Genomic DNA, 20,955 nt, shown 5'->3' with positions numbered 1-20,955 from the left:
CCTCTTTCACTGTTGGGAAGGGTTATTTCTAGTATTTTGTTGGACTGTTATTTACACGTGTCGACCATGATTGCTATCAGGTTGAAGTTTAAAGCAATCCTAGCCATCGGTTTGGTATGACCCATTTGTCTTTCTGGCAGCATGTATTTATATTGAGCTATTTACTATTTAGACGGTCAGGGTTGTGCCATGTCAGCATCCGGGTGGCCCACTGACCCGTGCACGTCCCCAACTATTGCCAGGTGCATGTATAAGGATGGAGGAACTGATGGGAGCACCCAAGAGAACAAAAGGTCAACACTACCCCACTTGACAACAAAATGCTTCCATGCTGAAACAATGGCAATTTGGGCTATTCACAAAGAAGCTGAAGCGCCCGCCCATGTGAACTGCTCTGAAATAAGAACTACCTATTTAAATGCCAAAGCATAAAAGGCAACCAGAAGAAGATTGTTCAAACTCCAACCTCAGCCACCATCCACCATCAGGTCCACCACAACCACAACCAACAACATCTCAGCCACCAACACTATCTGCACCCAGAAACCGATCATAGATAAAATGTGCAGTGTCAGAACTTGGACACAAAAAGCTTGATGATATCTTCATCTGGCTTAAAATACTAGCACCATCACCACCGGTCACCACCTAGCTTTGGTTGCCTTTAATATCAGAGAGGGAATTTTTTCGGGTAACGTTTTCTTCACTTTGACTGTATCAGCTACTCTTCCACAAGAGATCTAGTGGCACTCTTCTTTTTGTATAGTTCACATGCATGGTTTCAACACTTTAGTGTAAAACTCAAGCATCCAAGCCTCCACGGGAACTGCTCTCACATGCATGTTGTCTCCTGAGTGGACTTTCTTTCATCATCCCTGTACCTCCATTCACTATCACCACTTTCAAAATCATCAAAAAAACCTCCTTTCTATTAACCCAAGATTCCTCAAATCATCATCGCTCTAATGGAGAAGCCAAGCCACCATTCCCTCTTGTTTTGCTCATTCTTGGTAATGATGATAACCAGTACCAAAACATTTTTTGTAGTCTCTCTATCTTCTGATGGAGAAGCCCTTCTTTCTCTTATCTCAGCAGCAGAGCAATCAGCAAAAGCATCATCATCAATCCTCTCCTCATGGAACCCATCAAGCCCAACTCCATGTTCATGGCAAGGCATTACTTGCTCTCCACAAAATAGAGTTATTTCCCTTTCTCTCCCTAACACGTTCCTTAATCTTTCCTCGCTGCCCTCACAAATCTCCTCTCTTTCCTCTCTACAACTTGTCAATCTCTCCTCGACTAATATCTCTGGCGCTATCCCTCCTTCATTTGGCCTACTCACCCATCTTAGACTTTTAGACCTCTCCTCTAACTCTCTTTCTGGTACTATACCACAGGAACTTGGCCAGCTCTCTTCCCTTCAGTTTCTTTACTTGAACTCCAATAAATTATCTGGTAGGATACCTCCCCAACTCGCAAACCTTACTTCTTTACAAGTTCTTTGCTTACAAGACAATCTCTTCAATGGTTCAATACCATCTCAATTGGGTTCTTTAGTCTCGCTCCAAGAATTTAGAGTTGGAGGCAATCCTTTTCTTACAGGAGAAATACCGTTACAATTAGGACTGTTAACCAATCTCACAACATTTGGTGCTGCAGCAACTGGTCTTTCAGGGGTATTGCCACCCACATTTGGGAACTTGATCAATCTTCAAACTCTGTCTCTGTACGACACGGAGGTATTTGGTTCTATACCACCTGAACTCGGTTTGTGTTCAGAGTTAAGGAACTTGTACTTGCACATGAATAAGCTCACTGGTTCAGTCCCTCCTCAACTGGGTAAGTTGCAAAAACTTACTAGTTTGCTTCTCTGGGGAAATACACTATCTGGAGCAATCCCAGCTGAACTCTCAAATTGTTCATCACTTGTTTTGCTTGATGCTTCAGCTAACGATCTTTCTGGAGAAATACCTGCTGATTTAGGAAAGTTAGTGTTTCTCGAGCAGCTTCACTTGTCTGATAATTCACTTACTGGTTTAATACCCTGGCAGTTGAGTAACTGTACAAGTTTAACTGCTCTCCAGCTTGACAAGAACCTACTGTCAGGTACAATTCCATGGCAGGTTGGCAATTTGAAGTATTTGCAAAGTTTATTCTTGTGGGGTAATTTAGTGTCCGGTACAATACCAGCCTCTTTTGGGAACTGCACAGAATTATATGCTCTTGATCTTTCAAGAAACAAGCTCACAGGCTCAATTCCAGAAGAGATTTTCAGTTTGAAGAAATTGAGCAAACTTCTGCTTCTAGGGAATTCATTATCAGGGGGGTTGCCTCGCACTGTTGCAAATTGTGAGTCTTTAGTGAGATTGAGGCTTGGAGAAAACCAGCTTTCAGGTCATATTCCCAAGGAGATAGGCCAATTGCAGAATTTGGTATTTCTGGACTTGTATATGAATCATTTTTCAGGTGGTCTACCTTTGGAGATCGCCAACATCACAGTTCTTGAGCTGTTGGATGTGCACAACAACTACATTACTGGAGAGATACCATCTCTACTAGGAGAGCTTGTAAATTTGGAGCAGCTTGATCTTAGCAGGAACAGCTTCACAGGTGAAATTCCTTGGAGTTTTGGAAACTTCAGTTACTTGAACAAGCTCATTCTCAATAACAATCTGCTCACAGGGGCAATCCCAAGGTCCATCCGAAACTTGCAGAAGCTAACGCTGCTTGATTTGAGCTATAATAGCTTCTCTGGTCCAATCCCGCCTGAAATTGGTTATGTCACAAGCTTAACAATTAGTTTGGATTTAAGCTTAAATGGATTTACTGGTGAACTTCCTGAAACGATGTCTAGCTTGACACAGTTACAGTCACTTGATCTTTCCCATAATTTCCTTTATGGAAAGATTAAGGTTCTTGGTTCCCTTACTAGCCTCACTTCCCTTAATATCTCCTACAATAACTTTTCAGGCCCAATTCCTGTATCACCATTCTTCAGAACTCTATCGTCAAATTCATACCTACAAAACCCAAGACTTTGTGAATCCACAGATGGTACTTCTTGCTCTTCGAGAATAGTTCAAAGAAATGGATTAAAATCTGCCAAAACTGTAGCTTTGATTTCAGTTATTCTGGCTTCAGTGACCATTATAGTCATTGCTTCCTTTGCTATAGTGGTGCGGAACCATAGGTATGCAATGGAGAAATCTTCTGGAGCATTAACAGCGTCGTCAGGAGCCGAAGATTTCTCCTATCCATGGACTTTCATCCCATTCCAGAAGCTTAACTTCACCGTTGATAACATCCTAGATTGCTTGAAGGAGGAGAATGTTATCGGGAAAGGCTGTTCTGGGATTGTTTACAAGGCTGAGATGCCAAATGGGCAGTTGATAGCGGTGAAAAAGCTTTGGAAAACAAAACAAGACGAGGATCCGGTGGATTCTTTTGCTGCAGAAATTCAAATTCTTGGACACATTCGACACCGGAATATCGTGAAGCTTTTAGGCTATTGTTCGAATAGGAGTGTCAAGCTCCTTCTGTACAACTACATTTCAAATGGCAATCTGCAACAGCTTCTGCAGGGGAATAGGAACCTGGATTGGGAAACGAGGTACAAAATAGCTGTTGGTTCAGCTCAGGGTCTAGCTTATCTTCATCATGATTGCGTGCCAGCAATTCTTCACAGAGATGTTAAGTGCAACAACATACTTCTGGATTCAAAGAATGAGGCCTATTTGGCTGATTTTGGCCTGGCCAAACTGATGAACTCTACAAATTATCATCATGCCATGTCCAGGGTAGCTGGGTCTTATGGTTATATAGCCCCAGGTAAGCATCCCTGATTTCTAGAACTCCAATATATTTGTTCATGTTTTTTTTAGTTGATTTGTCATCATATGCTTGATGGAATCTTGTCGTGTGCTGTTCTATTTGTAATTCTTATTTCATTTGCTAATAATAAATATATTTCCATGTTCATTGCAGAATATGGATACACCATGAACATTACAGAAAAGAGTGATGTTTACAGTTATGGAGTGGTATTGCTAGAGATCATAAGTGGCCGCAGTGCTGTTGAGCCTCATATAGGAGATGGATTACACATAGTTGAGTGGGTGAAGAAAAAGATGGGAAGCTTTGAACCAGCTGTATCGATACTAGATGCAAAACTTCAAGGTTTGCCTGACCAAATGGTGCAGGAAATGCTGCAAACCCTAGGAATTGCAATGTTCTGTGTGAACTCTTCGCCTGCAGAGCGCCCCACCATGAAGGAAGTGGTGGCATTGTTAATGGAAGTAAAGAGTCCACCGGAAGAATGGGGAAAGACTTCTCAACCTCTAATAAAACAGTCATCGAATCAAAGTTGAAATAATTTTGGTCCTTGTTTTTCTTCGCTTCCAAGGTAATCATTGATTGATTCTCTTTTCGTATCCCAAGAACACAAAAGAGGAGACTTGTTGGAAAAATTGAAGAGTGTGCTTTGGATATTGATATCAGATTTAGCTGGTGGTCCTGGGTGGGTTTCTTGTACAGTAGTAGAAGCAATGTGGTTGAATCTGCTTCATCCTTTGCCTTTCTCCCATTTACAATTTTTTATTTGCATGCAACTCTATGCATTTCCTTTTTGCCCTAGTCGATGTTACTAAAGTTCCTGAATTTCTGTGAAATGTGATCTGCTGCTTATGCCCACAGGATTAGATTCCCAAATGTCAGCCAGAATTTGGGCTTGTGTGGTGCTTGCCACAGCAGTTGGCAGTTGAAACAGCATCATAAAATAAATTTCAACTGGTAACTTCGAAACATTCAGGCCAAATTTACTGACAGCACATAGTGACATATATGCAAGTAGCACGATTCATGCAAGAGCAAGAGAGCACGAGACCGAAGTAGATGAAAATAGATCCTCAGAATCATATAAACATTCGAGGATGTCCAAAACGTGGGACAGGGGGATTGTGTCTGGCCCTGTTCGATTGAAGAAAACAGAAACGTTAAAACTATTGCCAGTGGAATTGCTACTCAACTCAGAAGGACTCCCCATAGATGTTTTTGCATGTAGGGCCTATGGTGCAGATAAAAGCGGACAGATAGAAACAGGCCATGCTTTCCTCTTCCTCCCCCCATGCCTCAACAGGCTAATTTGTGTCCCCTTTCTCAACTATTCTTCACAAGGTCCACATCCCCCTTTTTTCATGAGACGAAGTATCAGGTCAAAAAGATCTAATAAGATAATAATCAGCAACTCCTTACAACAACATCCTCATTTCCCTCTTGCTCAATGCCCTTTTGGCCATTTTTTTTTTCCTGATAAAGAGAAAGGAATCCGTCGTTTAACTTAAATTCAGAACCTCAACATGATAATACCTTGATGTAAGGTGAATAAAGAAATAAAAAGATGCATGATTAGTTCAATAAGCTTCCCTTTTTGTTTCTTTCATGGCCAGGTCAATCTTTACAATCCCAGGTATTAGGGGCTAAAGCAATTTGAAGTAGAAATGACGTATGCAGACCACACTCTATGGAAACATTCATCATGTATTTGCATTGGAGCCTCGGCAATGGTAGGTGATGAAGCTGCATTAAACTTCAATTAAGTATTTTGGGTTTTTCATGGGCTGGACTAGAATGTTTAGGTTTAATACTGAGCTGTACTGGGATATTTGGGTCTGGATCTTCCCCTTCAAAACAAGTCTATATTTCAAAAAAGGTGAGAGAAAAACAAAGTTAGTAGAAAAAATAAAAAGTGAGTAATGTTAGGTTTATTCCATATTAAAAATATTTTTTTATTTTTAAATTGAAGAATTTAAATAAAAAAAAGTTTATAATTCTATATTGAAAAAACATAATTTTTTTTACTTCTAGTGTTTATATAATGAATTTTTTTTTTATTAACATAAATATCCGAGTAAGTTTGTACATACCTCGACTAATCTTACAAGCTTTAAAGTTAATGATCATGCAAACCTAATCTCTGGTAATCATCATATTAGCAACTACATGGTTCAAACTTGAAACCACAGGAGAATCAAACTCTTTAATTCCAAGTTTTTATCACCGGAACATCTACTAAATGATTATTTATATAATAAGTTTTGATTTGTGGTAGACTTCCAAGCATAAAGTTAGATTAAACACAAGAAAAACCTCTGTTAGCCCCCTATTTTATACATTTTATCTTCAACAAATAATGAGAGATAACCTTAGATAGGGTATCATGTAAGAGAACTTTTATTATTTTACTTTTAAATTTGACAAATTGCTTCTAAAGATTCAAATTGATGAATTTCCTTTAGAAACAATAATATAAACATGTTTCCAACTTCCAATAAAATGCAACTAGATCTAGAATGAGGTTGCAATGAAAACACATATGGATAAAACTTATAGCATGTTCTCAAAAAATAAGTAATTTCTACTGGGCTATTATACCTTTTTTAAGTTCATATGGGTTTTTATTGATTGAAATTTCCAGTTATCTTGTTTTCAGCTTTCTAACAGCAACAACCTTGTGTCTATATGCGCTAGAGATTTTTACATGTTAACGAGTATCATGCAAACTGTTACTCTTGAAACAAGCAATAAATGGCGCAGCCGATTCTCTTGGAAAATGTACAATTATACTTGACCCGATCGGCTAGAATATGTGTGTGTGTGTGTCTATATATATATATATAGAACGTGCCCCGACAAGAGGCGACCCTAACAGAATAGTTCCGAAAGAAAAGAAGAGCTAGACAAGAAGACAGTCATTCCATGCTCACCACATGAGAATCGACGTCCTCTTCTTTAACTAAAAAGGAAAAATCCCGTTGTCAAAATGGTTGCAACCGGCGCCTTTTGTGTCTTCTCTGGTCCACTTCAAGTTACTTGGTTTTATTTGTAAATAAAATGAATGAACCTACTAGTTGCATTTGGTGCTTTTCAACTTGAACATGGCCTCTGGTGACATCAAGTTGCAGAACTTGCTACTTGTCCATACTTGCCAGACGCTGTCCTGAAACATTGCAATCAAAGAAATATCATATAGAAGTTAGGGCTCACAACCTTCCAATACGAGTTCAATTTCTTAGTGACCTCTTCTTTTTAGACCACTAAGCTTGTCCCCAAAAGCCACATAATGGAATTTCTTTTCTCCACATGCATTTTATCTGTTTCTGATACCATTGTTCTTTTGCTCTCTCCTTTCCTTGTATGCTTTGCTTTCTATATGGGCTGCAATTTCGCACATCTCTTCCCGTATCAACCATATAATCTTTGAAAACCATGGACTGCAGTTTAACACGCCCTACTGTAGTAGCACACAGCCATCCCTGAGAACCAATCGGCAAACACCTGACAAATTACTTGGATATTCTGCTCCTGTATAACTACTGTTAGTGAGGCACCATGTTCCCTCGCCTGCGCCTAAACAATACATCCAGTAAATTCCCATTACATGTCAGGAGACATTATCTCACCCCTCACCAACTACAGATCTTCGCTCTTCTGAAGAGCCATCCCTCGCTAAGGTTTCTCAGCATGCCCTCCTCTGATTGAGTAAATTATAAATGAGTCCCTATAGTTTTGTATAATGAAATGAATAGTGTCTCTAGTTTCAAACATAATTAATTAGTCCCTATATTTTAAAAGTTGTATGTAACTTGATCCTTCCCCCCATTTTCTGTTATTTCTCAATTTATTTTTTTATTTTAAGAAATAGAAAAAAAGAATTGGATCATATGGAAAGTTTAATGAGAAAAAAGGATATTAGATTGTAAACTCCATTGCTTTGCAAGGAAGACAATGAAATTCAGTTTCCATTATTGTGTTGAACAGGAGTTTCCACGAAATACTGTATGATTTATTAGAAATATTTTCCAGAAAGTGAAATTTCTAGTCACTACCAATGGGCAGCCTATGAATTGCTTGCTAGTTCATGGATCTAACTCCAGAAGAATACTCTAAATTCTAATTGGACGCAACACTTAGTTATACCAGATAACTAAAAGTAATCAACTATAAATCATGCCATACCAATCTACAAAGCAACACACCTTCGTCAAAACAACAATGGCATTGCTGCCTTCCAAATTGAGGTCCACAATCTTTCCCCTCTCCATCTCAACTTTAACCAGTATTGGAAGTATAAAGAATAATAACGCTAAACATATACTCCATAACATGATTGCGTGAAAGCATCAGAAGTGAATTGTGGATCAGCTATAAGCAAGTTATTTCAGCATGAACTAGGAAATCAATAGCATGAAAAAAGCTCTAAAGAGATGAAGCCTCTAGTTTATCAAAGAATTCAGGTGCTGGCTAAGGAAAATGGAAGGGAAATTGAATAAGTATTGGCAATATCTATCACTGGTTACTGAAAAAATGCCCCATTCATGAACTAAATTTACATCCTGCTGATGTATTAAAAACTTTCCAGCACCCGTATGGATCTACCTGTCTCAAAATGAAAATATAAACACTGCTATTTGAGCAGTCTCTGTCACATCAAAGAGACATCTAAAGGCAGGCAGTTTGAATTTAGTCGTATCTTTTTGCTATTATTGCATGAAATTGTAACAGGCTTCAGGAGTGTACATGCTTACAAGTTGCATTTTTCCATCTTATCTCCACCGTTCTGGGGCTTTTACAGGATATGTTCTGCAAGGTTTCGTAGCGCGCACCATGGAAAAAAGGACAATAGATGGTTAAAGACATTCCTAGTCCTTCGAAATTAAATGTGGCTTTTAGCCTGCCATATTGGTTGGAAAAATTGAGATCCAAGCCCACTTGTTGAATAGCTGCCCAAAACTTGACTCTCTTGTTAGAGGCCACTGTGTGGAAGAGAGGAATCTATATCCATTGTGTCTAAAAATCAGTCTTCTTCAATAAACAGACTACAACTCCAGGGTATGGTCAAGTCTACAAGTGGGAGATAACTGGGACAAAGAGGTGAGAGCAGTGCAAAGGAATAACAAGGACCATTGATCTCTGGATTGAAGAAAACTGTAAGAATTCAGTGTTTGACAGTAGAAAACATACAACTCTGAATAAAAAGTACAAGAAACACGCAGTTAGTGCCTGTTAATCCAGTACTAGGAACCTTGATGCAGGCAAACTTTAATGGAATTGAATGTATTTCTTCGGCATTTCAGAGCACTCCATGGCAGATCCCTTCTCCTTGCATATTACCTATGAACATGGCCTCATTGCCACTAAACCACAAAATGCTTGAGTTGAATGTGGAAAAATGTGGACTCTTAATATTTTCTCCTAGCTCTCAATTTCAACCTTACATATGAAAGTATCATCCTAATCTTTGGTGGGTTCTTATAAGCAAGAAGCTACTCATTGGATATAGTTAAAAGCATCAACTGCAATGGTGCATTCTCAGTTCAATAACAGCAATATTTCCCCATAACATTTATCCATTTGTTTTACTCAAAATAAAATCCATAACATCCATAATAAGAGAGGCAGACTTACCCAAACAAGCTCCAATTCGTCAGTCAAAGCATGAAAACATAATAGAAGCATGTGACCATTCATTGCATAGGCCTCATATTGTCAAAAAATGATTCTAAGCTACATAAAACAATATCTTTTAAGTCAGAAGGTAACAGAGTTTCCACTATTAGTACCATTGACATTATTAAATTTGAATTGATCCATTATTCAAAATCATCTTCATTTCGTACCGTAAACATCCCATGCATCATAACAAAGCCCTTTCCACCTATAACATCAATATCAAAATTATCCTCAATAAGAACATAATACATTGCAAAACCCCAAAAATGGAAAGCACTAAAGAGAATTTAAGCGAAGACTCATTATCACAAACCTCGTTAATCATCTAACTGCTGAAGCTCGGCCTTTAACTGCTCCATCTTGAGCCCCATTGACCTTTGCAAAGCTGCCTTTTCACTCTCTGGCAATTTCCCTAGTAGTCCTTCAAACATGTCCATAACTTCCTTCACTGCAGCCCTTGCACACTCAGCCTCTTCATCAAAATAGACAGTATCTTTTGACTCCGAAGCCATGTCTATCTCCTCTCTTGCGTCTGCAAACTTGAGGTTTATCATGTCAACTTCTCTGTTGACATCTAACAAGGGCACCGACTCATCTCCAGACTCAGTACTGTGTCCTCTCCGATTTTGGTCAGTCAGGGACCGAGTTCGAGTGTAGGGTCTAAATGGGTGTGTCAAAGTATGGAGATTTGAGGCAGGGGAGTGGAGAAATTTGGGGTTTGAAGAGTCGATTGAGTTCGGAACGAAATAGGTTGGAATCAGAGCTCGCGACTGGAGGGGGAACGGAATTGTGGGTTTCGGGGAATGTTCAAAAGGGCGTCTCAAAAGCAATTTGAAAAGAGAAATCTGCAATCGCTTCTGCATTTTCACTGAGCAAGAGAGCAGACACCCAGAAGAAATTCTCTAGGCTAAACTCTAAAAACCCCAAGTCCCAACTCCCTTCTTTTACAGGTTTAGACTGGGCCTAGGCTGTATAAAGATTGAAAATGGTCTGGATGAAAGGTGTGGATCTTTTTTAGGTATGCATCGTAAGGCCCTCGTCAATGTCAAAATGGATCCTTATCAAACCACCGACGAAAAATTAAAAAAAGCAGCAGCTAGGTATAGTTGGAACGATGCATTAATGCTGTAATACGGTGATTAGGCGCTTGTTTTGAAGTAAAATAGACGTTGTTTTTTTTAAAAAAACAATTATTAAAACAATATTTTTAAATTTTTAATAGTATTAAAAAAATTTAAAAAAAATTCAAGAAAAACAATTGAACCGTAATTTAAAAAAAATGTTTTTTTGCACCATGTTTTAAAATTCCTTTTTAAAACTTAATTTTTTTAGATTTTTTTTTACTTTAAATTTTATATATATTACAAGAATCATGAAGAGTCAAAAAAATTATCTCAATCCAAACTCTAACAAATCCTTCAAATCCAGCAATCCCATTTGGCAAAAATGAGCCTTATAAACTCTCTCAAAATCACAGAGAACCAAACATCAAAAAATTACCATGGCTAGCCAACTTCACTTGAGACAAATACCACTGTTTATCAGAAGCTGGCCTGGATGCAGTGATTCTTCTCTTGTGTGCATCTGCCTTGTTCGTGTGTGCTTCACGTTCACGTAAATGGCGTCGATGGAGTGCTTGTTATGGATCCTTTGACCACGATCCAGTAAGACAACTCAACACTGAAGATACGATGTTGGGCACAGGAGTTTACGGCATCTATGAAGGCAGTCGTGATGATAGCACGTTCATTGGTGAACAAGGAGATTTGAGATTTGAGATTTGGTCCACAAGACCCTCTCCATCCAAAGACATCAATCAGTACCGAAAAGAGAGGGATAAGAGCTTTTAATTTTGAGTGCTGGGGTTTGGCGATGTTGGCCAGGGGTTTAGGAGAGCATCTTTATTGCGACTTGCGAGGGCCAAAAATAAAAAGGCTATTTTTTTGGCATTTTGCTCTCTAATTTTGCAGCTTTACTTTAAGAAAAAAAAAATGAAAAGTTAATGTTTTTTTCCAAAAAAAGTAATTCTTATTTCAAAACATTAAAAATAAATTATTTAAATATTTATTTTTTATTAATTAAACTCTTTTCAATATCTTTTCAGAAAAAAAGAGTACAAAATGTTAATGTTAAACATGTTAAACATAAATAGCTATTGAAATATACGAAATGCACTGCAAATTTATTTACTTGAACCATTGCCACTCAAATTCCCATTATTTCGTGTGGGATTTGTGGCTGCCTATTTACGTTGACTTATTCAAGTGATCAAGAACAACCCTGAGCTAATATTTTTAATTGATTATCTTTTTCCATTCAATTTAAGTATTAAGACAGTTTTAAACATATTTGATATCGTGTTACAAGATAATTTTTAAATAAATTTTTTATTTTTAAATAAATTTTTATATTAACATATCAAAATAATCTTAAAAAATAAAAAAATTATCAATTTAATATATTTTTAATTTTTAAAATGAACTGAAAAACAAGAATTATGTTTTTTTCTTTTTTTAAAAAAAATTAATAGTTGTGTGTAGCCGTATGCGGTGGCAAATCAGGCCACGGGCCCATTTCCAGCAGCTGGCCCAAAATTCTAAATATTGGCGCCAAACACTCAAAATTTAAACCTCCAGAACCCCACCTCCCCGCCTAAAAATAAAAAAACCATTTCAAAACCAAACCCCAAACAGATCGAGAAACAAAAGCGAAAAATTGCTTTCCAACCGGAAGAAGATCATGCAGATGATTTTCATCGCCCTACAGTGCTACCAGTGCTCCACGATGCAGGCACCCTCATCTCTCTCTTTCTCTCATTTTTACCAATCTTTCTGTTCATCTACTCATCCCAAGACAAACATTTTTTATTTTTTTTTGCGTGTCCAGGTGAAGCAAAAGAAGAAGAGCAGCAACAAATGGACATGCGCAGTTTGCAACCAGAAGCAGTCCGTAAGGAAAGTCTTTGCTCAAGGTTGCATGGCTAAAGACCTCCGCAAGTTTGTCCAATCATTCAACATGTCTCGCAAGATCGCTGACGAACAAGACTCTTTCGATCAAGATGCAGCGCTAATCCCAACATCAGAAACTGATCATACTGGGTTAAATGAAGATTGCCAGAGAAAGAGGCGCTCTGATTGGACTGATTACCTTGATGCAGAGGAAGATTATAATATTAAACAAGAGGACGAAGGTACCTGTACGTGTTTCTTTTTAAGTGTAATTGTCTTAATTTTGATCAATTAATTGAATGGTTGAATATAATTTTGGGTTAATGTTGATCATGGAGCTCTTGAGAGGGAAATTGGAATATGGTAACGCAGGAGAGGAACCTGGGCCAATGGTCGTGACAGAGTTTCCCAAGGAGATGTTTAAGAAACCCAGATTGAAGAATGATTTTGGGCAGAATAGTGGAGATCATGGCGATGGAAATCCGTACAAGCCGGTTTTTTCAAAGAGAGATGCGAGCAAAATTCCCATGTCTCGAGGTACTGGAATCGTAGTAAATGAATCCAAGATATTCCTCATGTTTTAAGTTTCATAGTTTTAACTGTTCTGGTTAACTTTGAGTTGCAGGCAAGGAATCAAGGAAATATCAGTCTACAAAGGCTGCTGGCAATTCAAAATGGAGTGATAGCATGACACAGGTTGAGGAGGAAAGGATTTCCCAGCCGACAACGGGGAAAACCAAGGCTTCCAAATGGAAAGATTACATAACGCAAGATGAAGATGGTTTTAACTCTGGGAGGGGGAGAAATGTTGGAGCTCACCACCAGAACTGTGGTGATTGGGAGAACATATTGGATGACGATCAGAAGGTAGAAGATGATGTCCACCCAGACTTCATGTAAACATCTTTCACCCTGTTCAATACTCTTTCTATATAGGTCAGGGACCAAAATTAACTGAAATTTGGAAGCTTTGAGCTACTTGTCATTGATTTGGAGTGCAGTTGATCTCGTTTGAGATCATGCTTTTACTTCTTTTGGAGGTTTAATTCTTCTACGGGTTAGGAACATTCGATACTGGAAGCTCATCCTGTTCATTGCACACCAGAGAAGATGCAGGGAACAGTGCCAAAATCTGGTTTAGAGTTTAGACCTTGCAGCTAACAAAATGAGGACAGATAACGCGCCCTTTAACTCCGTTGGCTCTTATCCTTTATTTATTCAGTTCCCATTCCGTTTTCTATACATCATCTTGTGACACAAATTAAGTTTTCACTGCCACGTTTTCAGATTGTGCTTCATTTGTGGTTTCAAGATTCAGAAAAAAACCCTAAAAATCGCTGTCATGCTCAAATTCGGTAGTCTAAGCTGCCAATCCACTAAATAAAGTAAGGTCCTATAATATTAGTTTCAGAGAAAATTCTAAAAAAGGGTGGGGTCATCAAGCCCATAAAAACTGTGCTCATAAACTCCAATGTATCAATCATTGTATTTACCCACGAAAATAAGCTATGCTTCATTCATTGAGTGCCAAGGAGCCAGGTTGATCACCAACGCTAGAAGCACCAGCTTCCTGAAGGACTTGCATTGCCTCGGCCACCTTTTTCTTGAGAGCATCTGGAGATTCAATAAGATGTAGCACCTCTGTTTGATCCATCTCCAATAACATCCCAGTCACCTTTGCCGCATGATCTGGCTCCAGACATTCCACAAGGGGATAAAGCTGTTCACCCAGCATCTGCCAGAGATATATAAAAAGATAAGAAGCTATGTTTCATACATCTATCTTTACCAAATAAAACGCATTCTCCCAGAGTGGAGGAGCAATGTGGTGTTACATACCATCATGCGGTTCTCTGGTGTAGCAGAAGCCAGAGCGGTTGTGAGAGTTGAAATGGGCACTGGAGTGGTTGGCTGGGCATGACCAGGAGTTACAGGCATCCCTGAAGCCTCAAAGGACAATGGCATCACTGGACCAACAAAACCTTGTGGAACCACAGATGAATCTATGCCATTTCTTGCGTTGCCCACGTATCTTAAGCCCTGATTAGTATTCCGGTGCAATAGCTGAATTCAAAATGAAGAGGAAATCAGACATGGGCGAACACTTGCAGCAGAGTATTTTTTGAATCAACTACAAGTTACATATCAACATTAGGAGCAACACCGAATTGAGTACCATTAACCCATGATATGAAACACAAATGAGAATAGTACGATGCAGTCAGCCAAAAAAGCTCAAGTAATGATGAAAATAAAAGCGACCACTCTCACCATGCAATTAACCATCAGAGGAAGAAAGTTTGGACAAAACAATTTCAACAGATTGAAGTGCAATAATATCTCATAATTTAGTCATGAAGTTTCAATCAAGCAAGTGCCTCTTTGCAGTAAAAACTAGGTAAAATTAAAAGGGATTTGCTCATGTAGAGCAGTAAAATTAACATGTGAAAATTACCAACCGCACTTCCTGGGTAAGGGGAAACATGACATTTTCTTATATAACAGGCAAAGGAGGGAAATATGATGTGTTCTTGAGTGACAGATAAAGGAAATGTTGCAAGACATGTAAACAATAAAGCACCTGCTGCTGCTGCATCTGTTGGTGGTTCCCTCCAGGCCGCATACCTATCCTCTGCCCCTGTTGTCCTTGCCTTTGCAGCTGATACGGCATGACAAAGTTGGGGCCAACAGCAGCACGCATTCCAGGCAAGAGTTGCGGCTGGAAACTGTAGCCTGCAGGCTGAGGGGGCATCATGCCAGGAGTTCCTTGGCCAAAATAGAGCTGGTGTGGTGCAAGCCTAGGTGTGCCAGGATGATATCCAGGAAGTCCTGACGGTAAAGCTGGCAGTCCAGGTGCCTGAATTTGAGAAAAATGTGCCTGACAAGAAACATCGTTTAAGATAATCCATCTACATTTCACAAATAAAATGAGTAAATAGGCGTTACATCAGATTCTACCCTTGTATACTTTCAAACTATTGAACTTTTGAATAAGTGTAACACTCATCTCACTACACTGATATTTCAGAAAACAGTGATGGAAAAGATCAAATTCGGGTGTTGAAAAGTAAATAGTGAGTTTAAAAGTAACCCTCAGATTCCTGCATTTATCTTGCTTTGTCCAATTGCATCTGGATCGTGGTTTACAGGGTATCTGAATTATTTCACTCCCCAAAAATCCTAAAAACAAAAGCAAAAAACTAGCTATTTCTGCTGCAAACCAAAATCTTCATCCAGATTACCAACAACAATGATACAAAGTTATTGAAGAGCTCAGTAGTCATTTTTTTCAGGTGCCACTGGTATAAAACAGCTCTGAGGACTATGCAAGTCATCTACAGGTCATATAAAAAGATGAATAAATAAATACATGCTTCCCAGCAACAAATGCTTTCTTATTGAAACAAAAAAAGAGAAAAGTAATAGTTTGACAAGAAAAATATGCAGTGATGAAGATCACCTGCAGCCGAGCCATCCTTTCTTCTCTGCGTTGGGCAATGGCTACATACAGGGGTTTCTTTCCTATCATCTTTCCATTCATTTCACTCAACTGAAAATAAAAATTGGTGGTAACAAATTAATATACAAAAACTGCAAATGTAAAAGGCCAGATGGCAAGATCTAATTAGCAATTAAAAACTTACAGCTCTTGAAGCTTCCTCAGGTGTAGAAAAGGCAACAAAACCAGAGCCCTTACTCAACCCTTGTTGATCAACCATGACCTGGAAGGAATATCAGCACATGAATAACAAAATTGAATTTATTTGCATGGAAAAATAACCCAGTTATCACTTCCAAAACAACTGCATTGTAACAATTACTTGTAAATAGATTATACCTTGCATGATGTTATAGATCCAAACTCAGAAAATAATTCCTTCAATCTTTCTTCGTCAATGGTGTCGCCAAGATTTTTTAGGTAGAGATTAGCAGCCTTCATTTTCTCATACCTGCTATTTCTTTCCTGTTCAAACTTGGCTTTCAACTCTGCCTCCCTTTCTCCTTTCCTTTGGGCCCTTCCAACATACCAAACCTTATCACTGAAGGTCATCCCATTCAACTTCTCAACAGCGGCAGCAGCAGAATCTGGGCTCTGGAAGTTCACAAAACCAAAACCTCTGGATTTCCCATTTTGGTCCTTCATAACAATTGCACTGGTGATGGCACCATAACTGCTGAAAATTTTCTTAAGGTCCTCGTCAGAAGTTGTCTCAGACAAATTCTTAACATAAACATTAGTAAATTTTGGTGACCCATTAGCCTCAATCCTTTCTAGACGTCGAACAAAAGGTCCAACATAAACTTCTCTATCGTTTACCAACATGCCATTCAACCGGTTGATTGCACTCTGAGCATCTTCCTCGTTTTCAAACTGTATGAAGCCATAACCTTTTGATTGGCCATTGTTGTCAACAGCTACTTTGCAGGAAAGGACAGGCCCAAAGGAAGCAAATGTTTCGTGCAAAGCCTTGTTATCAATTTTAGTGTCCAGATTCTTGATAAAGACATTTGCATGTCCACTTCTCCTTGTTGTAGGATCACGATGAGAAAACATAATTCTGATAGGTTTCCCATTCAAAGGGGTGAAGTTCAGAACCTCCATTGCTTTTGCAGCTGCGGTTTGCAAAATGACAATCAGGGTCAAAATGCTAAGAAGTTTGTTTTGTTAGCAAAACGATTGAGGAAAAATGGTGTCTGCCTCGTATTTCCAGTCGCAAAGACATTATATGCACACACAAACTTGAATTGACATCATTTTCAATGTCATTGAATTAACATGTGCTACATTCAAAGGGTGTGAGGGAGGGTGCCGGAGAAGAGTATCAGAAACATTGGATAAATCCCAGAAAAATCTTTTTTTAAAAAAGGGAGTTGTTATTCACTTTGGCTGGCATTTATCAACTCTGCACAAAAAGTTTCTGAAGGATAAAAAAAACTAAGATACAAGAAGAAAAAAAAGCAAGCATCAATTGAAGAACTCCAATCTCTTCTAGAAAAAAAAAAAAAAGCAACCATCAATTGAAGAACTCCAATCTCTTCTCTCCATCTTTGCAGTAAAAAAATGACCAGATTGATCTTAATAAATAGGACACTACAAAAACATTGGCACCACCCACTCAAAAAAATTAAAAAACACACAAGCTGATCACAACAACAACAAAGAACACTCGAATTAACAACTAGAAAAGCTGCGGGACAATAAAAATATATAAAATTTAATGAAAAAACTTGAATAAAATTGTCAACACTGATGCATGCACTCACACCTTGACTAACACGTGAAAACAGATTGCTATCAAAAAGAAAACAACAAAACAAGGGCCAAACAATCGTATAAATGGGAAGAAAATTACCATCTTGAGGATTGCTGAAATTGACATAAGCATAGCCGAGCGAGGTTAGCCCAGCCTGATCCCTACAAACCCTAGTGGAAACAACCGGCGCCACCTGGCTAAAGAGATCAAACAGTTGTCCTTCTTTGACGTTATGCTCCAGATCCCCAACGTAGAGCGACCTGTTCGGAAACTGTTCGGCTGCAGTCGTTTCCGCTGCAGGAGCAACCACTGCCGCCGTTTGATCCGTAACCACTGGAACCGCAACCGCTGCAGCCATTGTTTTCTTTCTTCTCTCGCAACGGAAAGAATAAATTGAAAAAGGTATATATTTGTAGAGTGATTGGGGACAGATGTAAATAGAGAAAATAGGGTCGGCTGCGTAAACGGAATTGAATTCTTTATTTTTATTTTTATGTTTTATGTTTTATTTTTTATTTTTTTGGGTTTGTTTCCTCTTTAGAAAGGGAGAAGTGGAGGGGAGCGGGGGGAGAGGATGGAGAGGGAGGCAGCGGGAGTTATATATGTGTGCGTGGGGAAAAGAAAGGGACTTGAACCGGGTTTTTTCTCTCCTTTGGGTTGGATTCCTTCAGGAAGTTAAAAAACATGTGAAGAATCGCACGTGTGAGCTGTTGCTGGTGGAAGAGTCCATGCGTGGCATTCGAGGCCTTGTTTGTGGGGATCCTCTCCCTGCAAGTTGGTTCTCTTCTTTCTTTTTGGATGGATTTTTATTATTATTATTTATTTATTTTTCTGTGACGTCACGTTGGTGATCTCACTTCTGGATGCCTACTGGTTTACAGGGAATATGGAGAGCAGAATTGAAAAATAAAAAAACAAAGGGAGAGTAAACGGGTGATTTTTTTTATTGGTGGGATCCCATGATCAATAATGGGGGAAGAAATATATGTTGTTAAACAAGCATATGTGGCTGAAAAGTCAAGAATATAAAAATAAATATGTTATTAAAATAATTTTTGTGTTAATTTATATACTTTCAGAGGCATTAGGTACATACATAAAAACTTGTTTTTATAAATAATTTTTTTATTTTTTATTTATAAAATATCATTATAAAAAAATAATTGCAAACTTATTCAACTAAAATATATAAAAATAAAAATAGTTATTGTCATAATTTTAAAATTTAATTTTAAAATTAATTTAAAATAAACATCAAGTTATAGATTAAAGGTGTCAACCTCGAAACAACCTTGTGTTATTTAAAAAAAAATTTAAAAAAAAATCAATGAATTGCTTTACCCTATGTCAATCAATTTACACATCAACTTATATTTTTTATTAGATTATACTACATCACTATTTAATTTATTTATTTTTAAATTAGGATCAATCAAGGCCCAGAGTTGTCCTGATCTCATGCCCGAATAATCCAGGTTTAATAACTAGGGTTGTCGTACTGTTATTAATTTCAACACTCAGCGTAAACTAAAATAACAATAAAAAATAATATCTAGTTATTTTTAAAAAGTATACATAAATTTGACAGTGTTATATATCAAAGGCAAACTAAATTTTTTTTATAATTTATTTTGTCTTGACTATTGTTAATCAAACAAAAATACAAAGACAGTCAATATATCTTGTACACCAATATTATATATAATTATATATTTATCTCTTATTTATCTCGTGTCCTAACTTTCATCATCTTTTTTATTATCGTGATACAATAAACAAATACTACCACAATGGTAAATTTGGGTTTATACATGTTATCGAACTTGACTCGGGAGTCCAATATAAAAACCACTCTATCAAACTCTTTACTTAGTTGGATTTCAAGTTAAATGAAGTGGAATTGATTTAATATGTTTTAATTGACTTAATTACTTAAAATGTGATATAATAAATTTAAATTAGCTTAAAAAATTAAAAATATTATTATTTGAGTTTTTTTAATACATCAAGATGATAATAATTTATATTAATTCGGGCTAACTAAGACCAACTATCTAAATTATGAATTTAATTGGATTTAATAAGTTTATTTTTTAAAAAAATTATTTTTTACTTAATTATATGACAGGTAAAATCCACGTGAACAGGAAAGCACCAAATAAAAAACAAGAACCAAATAAAAAACAAGAAGAAAACACATGGTGGAGAATTGTATTAAAAAAGTGTTTGTTAAAGATAAAAAAAACTTATTACAACCTCATTATAAAAAATTAAAGATGGATTGATATTTGATAAAATAATATTCAAAAAAATCAAATTTTATAATAAAAATGGAAGAAAGGATGGCCAGGCACGTGTTCCTTATTATTTTTTTCTATTTATTAAAACGAGTGAACAAAAGATTATTTATTTATTGAAAAAAATCAGATAATACGTCGCATACAATCATTAACCAGATCAAAATTGTCCATTTCAAGTGGTTACAAAGCAAGCTCCGCCTTTTGGTCTCATAAAACTTACATTCTATAATTTTTTTTATATCTGACATATTAAAAAATATTTAATCGATAAATAAACAACATAAAAAAAAATAAGCAGCTCACAAATTTAGCTTTGCTGGCAATGTCAAGGGCAAAACACTCAAATGTATCTTCTCATGTCAAATAAAATCTATGACACAAAAATTGACCTTTTTGGTTATTAAGAAATGGATAATTAACAGTTTTTTATTTTTTTTAATTTCTTTTCCAGCAACTCTCTCCTTATTCTCAAACATATGGATTGTGAGGTAAACAAAAAAGATTTGAACTAAAAAGTAAAAGTTTTAAACTAAAGGGGTTGAAAATAAAAAATATTTTGGAGGCTAAAATTTATAAAAATGCACCTCGTGAGAAACTTAAAAAAAAAAGCTTGCATTTTGACTTAATTATCAAATTTGGTATTTAGAATTTTAATTCCGTGTAAGTAATAATTTTTTTTTTTATAAAATCAAATTTCAAATCAATATTGAGATTTTTTTAGGTAACTTTATAATAAAAAAATAAAAAAATAAAAAAAATAAATTATCAAATTTAAATTCCAGAAGATATGATATAAAAATACCACAATATTTATTTATTTATTTATTTTATATAATGTAATGACTCATTGACCATGTGTTAGCAAATTAAATTAAAAAATAAATCCTTGTTTCGGGGTTATATAGAAAGGCAGTGCTATAACCCCCCCAAACCCACCTCCCCCCA

General features: G+C 37.0%; 4 protein-coding genes across 5 annotated transcripts; 2 read left to right on the top strand and 2 right to left on the bottom strand.

The window, feature by feature from the left end:
* Positions 1-427: 427 nt before the first annotated feature.
* Positions 428-4,627, top strand: LOC105126956 (probable LRR receptor-like serine/threonine-protein kinase At1g34110). The gene is made up of 2 exons (XM_011028022.1): positions 428-3,828; positions 3,985-4,627. The coding sequence occupies exons 1-2, from the start codon at positions 966-968 to the stop codon at positions 4,365-4,367; spliced, it is 3,246 nt and encodes a 1,081-aa protein (XP_011026324.1). The 5' UTR covers positions 428-965; the 3' UTR covers positions 4,368-4,627.
* Positions 4,628-6,810: 2,183 nt separating this feature from the next.
* On the bottom strand, positions 6,811-10,493 carry LOC105126955 (uncharacterized). 2 transcript variants are annotated; one of them, XM_011028021.1, is made up of 2 exons: positions 9,821-10,493; positions 6,811-6,994 (listed from the first exon to the last, which is right to left on the bottom strand). In XM_011028021.1, the coding sequence occupies exon 1, from the start codon at positions 10,368-10,370 to the stop codon at positions 9,825-9,827; it is 546 nt and encodes a 181-aa protein (XP_011026323.1). In that variant the 5' UTR covers positions 10,371-10,493; the 3' UTR covers positions 6,811-6,994; positions 9,821-9,824. The 2 variants fall into 2 exon arrangements, with proteins under 2 accessions (XP_011026323.1, XP_011026322.1); XM_011028020.1 differs by lacking the exon at positions 6,811-6,994 and adding an exon at positions 9,502-9,712 and having other exon boundaries at positions 9,821-10,492.
* Positions 10,494-12,217: 1,724 nt separating this feature from the next.
* Positions 12,218-13,650, top strand: LOC105126954 (UPF0544 protein C5orf45 homolog). The gene is made up of 4 exons (XM_011028019.1): positions 12,218-12,297; positions 12,394-12,697; positions 12,828-12,992; positions 13,081-13,650. The coding sequence occupies exons 1-4, from the start codon at positions 12,247-12,249 to the stop codon at positions 13,353-13,355; spliced, it is 795 nt and encodes a 264-aa protein (XP_011026321.1). The 5' UTR covers positions 12,218-12,246; the 3' UTR covers positions 13,356-13,650.
* Positions 13,651-13,798: 148 nt separating this feature from the next.
* LOC105126953 (polyadenylate-binding protein 3) lies at positions 13,799-18,375 on the bottom strand. The gene is made up of 7 exons (XM_011028018.1): positions 17,810-18,375; positions 16,294-17,069; positions 16,100-16,177; positions 15,916-16,005; positions 15,037-15,333; positions 14,295-14,519; positions 13,799-14,190 (listed from the first exon to the last, which is right to left on the bottom strand). Exons 1-7 carry the CDS (start codon positions 18,066-18,068, stop codon positions 13,969-13,971), a joined length of 1,947 nt encoding a protein of 648 aa, XP_011026320.1. The 5' UTR covers positions 18,069-18,375; the 3' UTR covers positions 13,799-13,968.
* Positions 18,376-20,955: the final 2,580 nt, after the last annotated feature.

This window comes from Populus euphratica, unplaced genomic scaffold, assembly GCF_000495115.2.
Source record: "Populus euphratica unplaced genomic scaffold, PopEup_1.0 scaffold30.1, whole genome shotgun sequence".
Taxonomy (NCBI): domain Eukaryota; kingdom Viridiplantae; phylum Streptophyta; class Magnoliopsida; order Malpighiales; family Salicaceae; genus Populus; species Populus euphratica.
The sequence above is the reverse complement of the archived record's forward strand: the minus strand, read 5'-3'. Positions and strand labels throughout refer to the sequence as shown.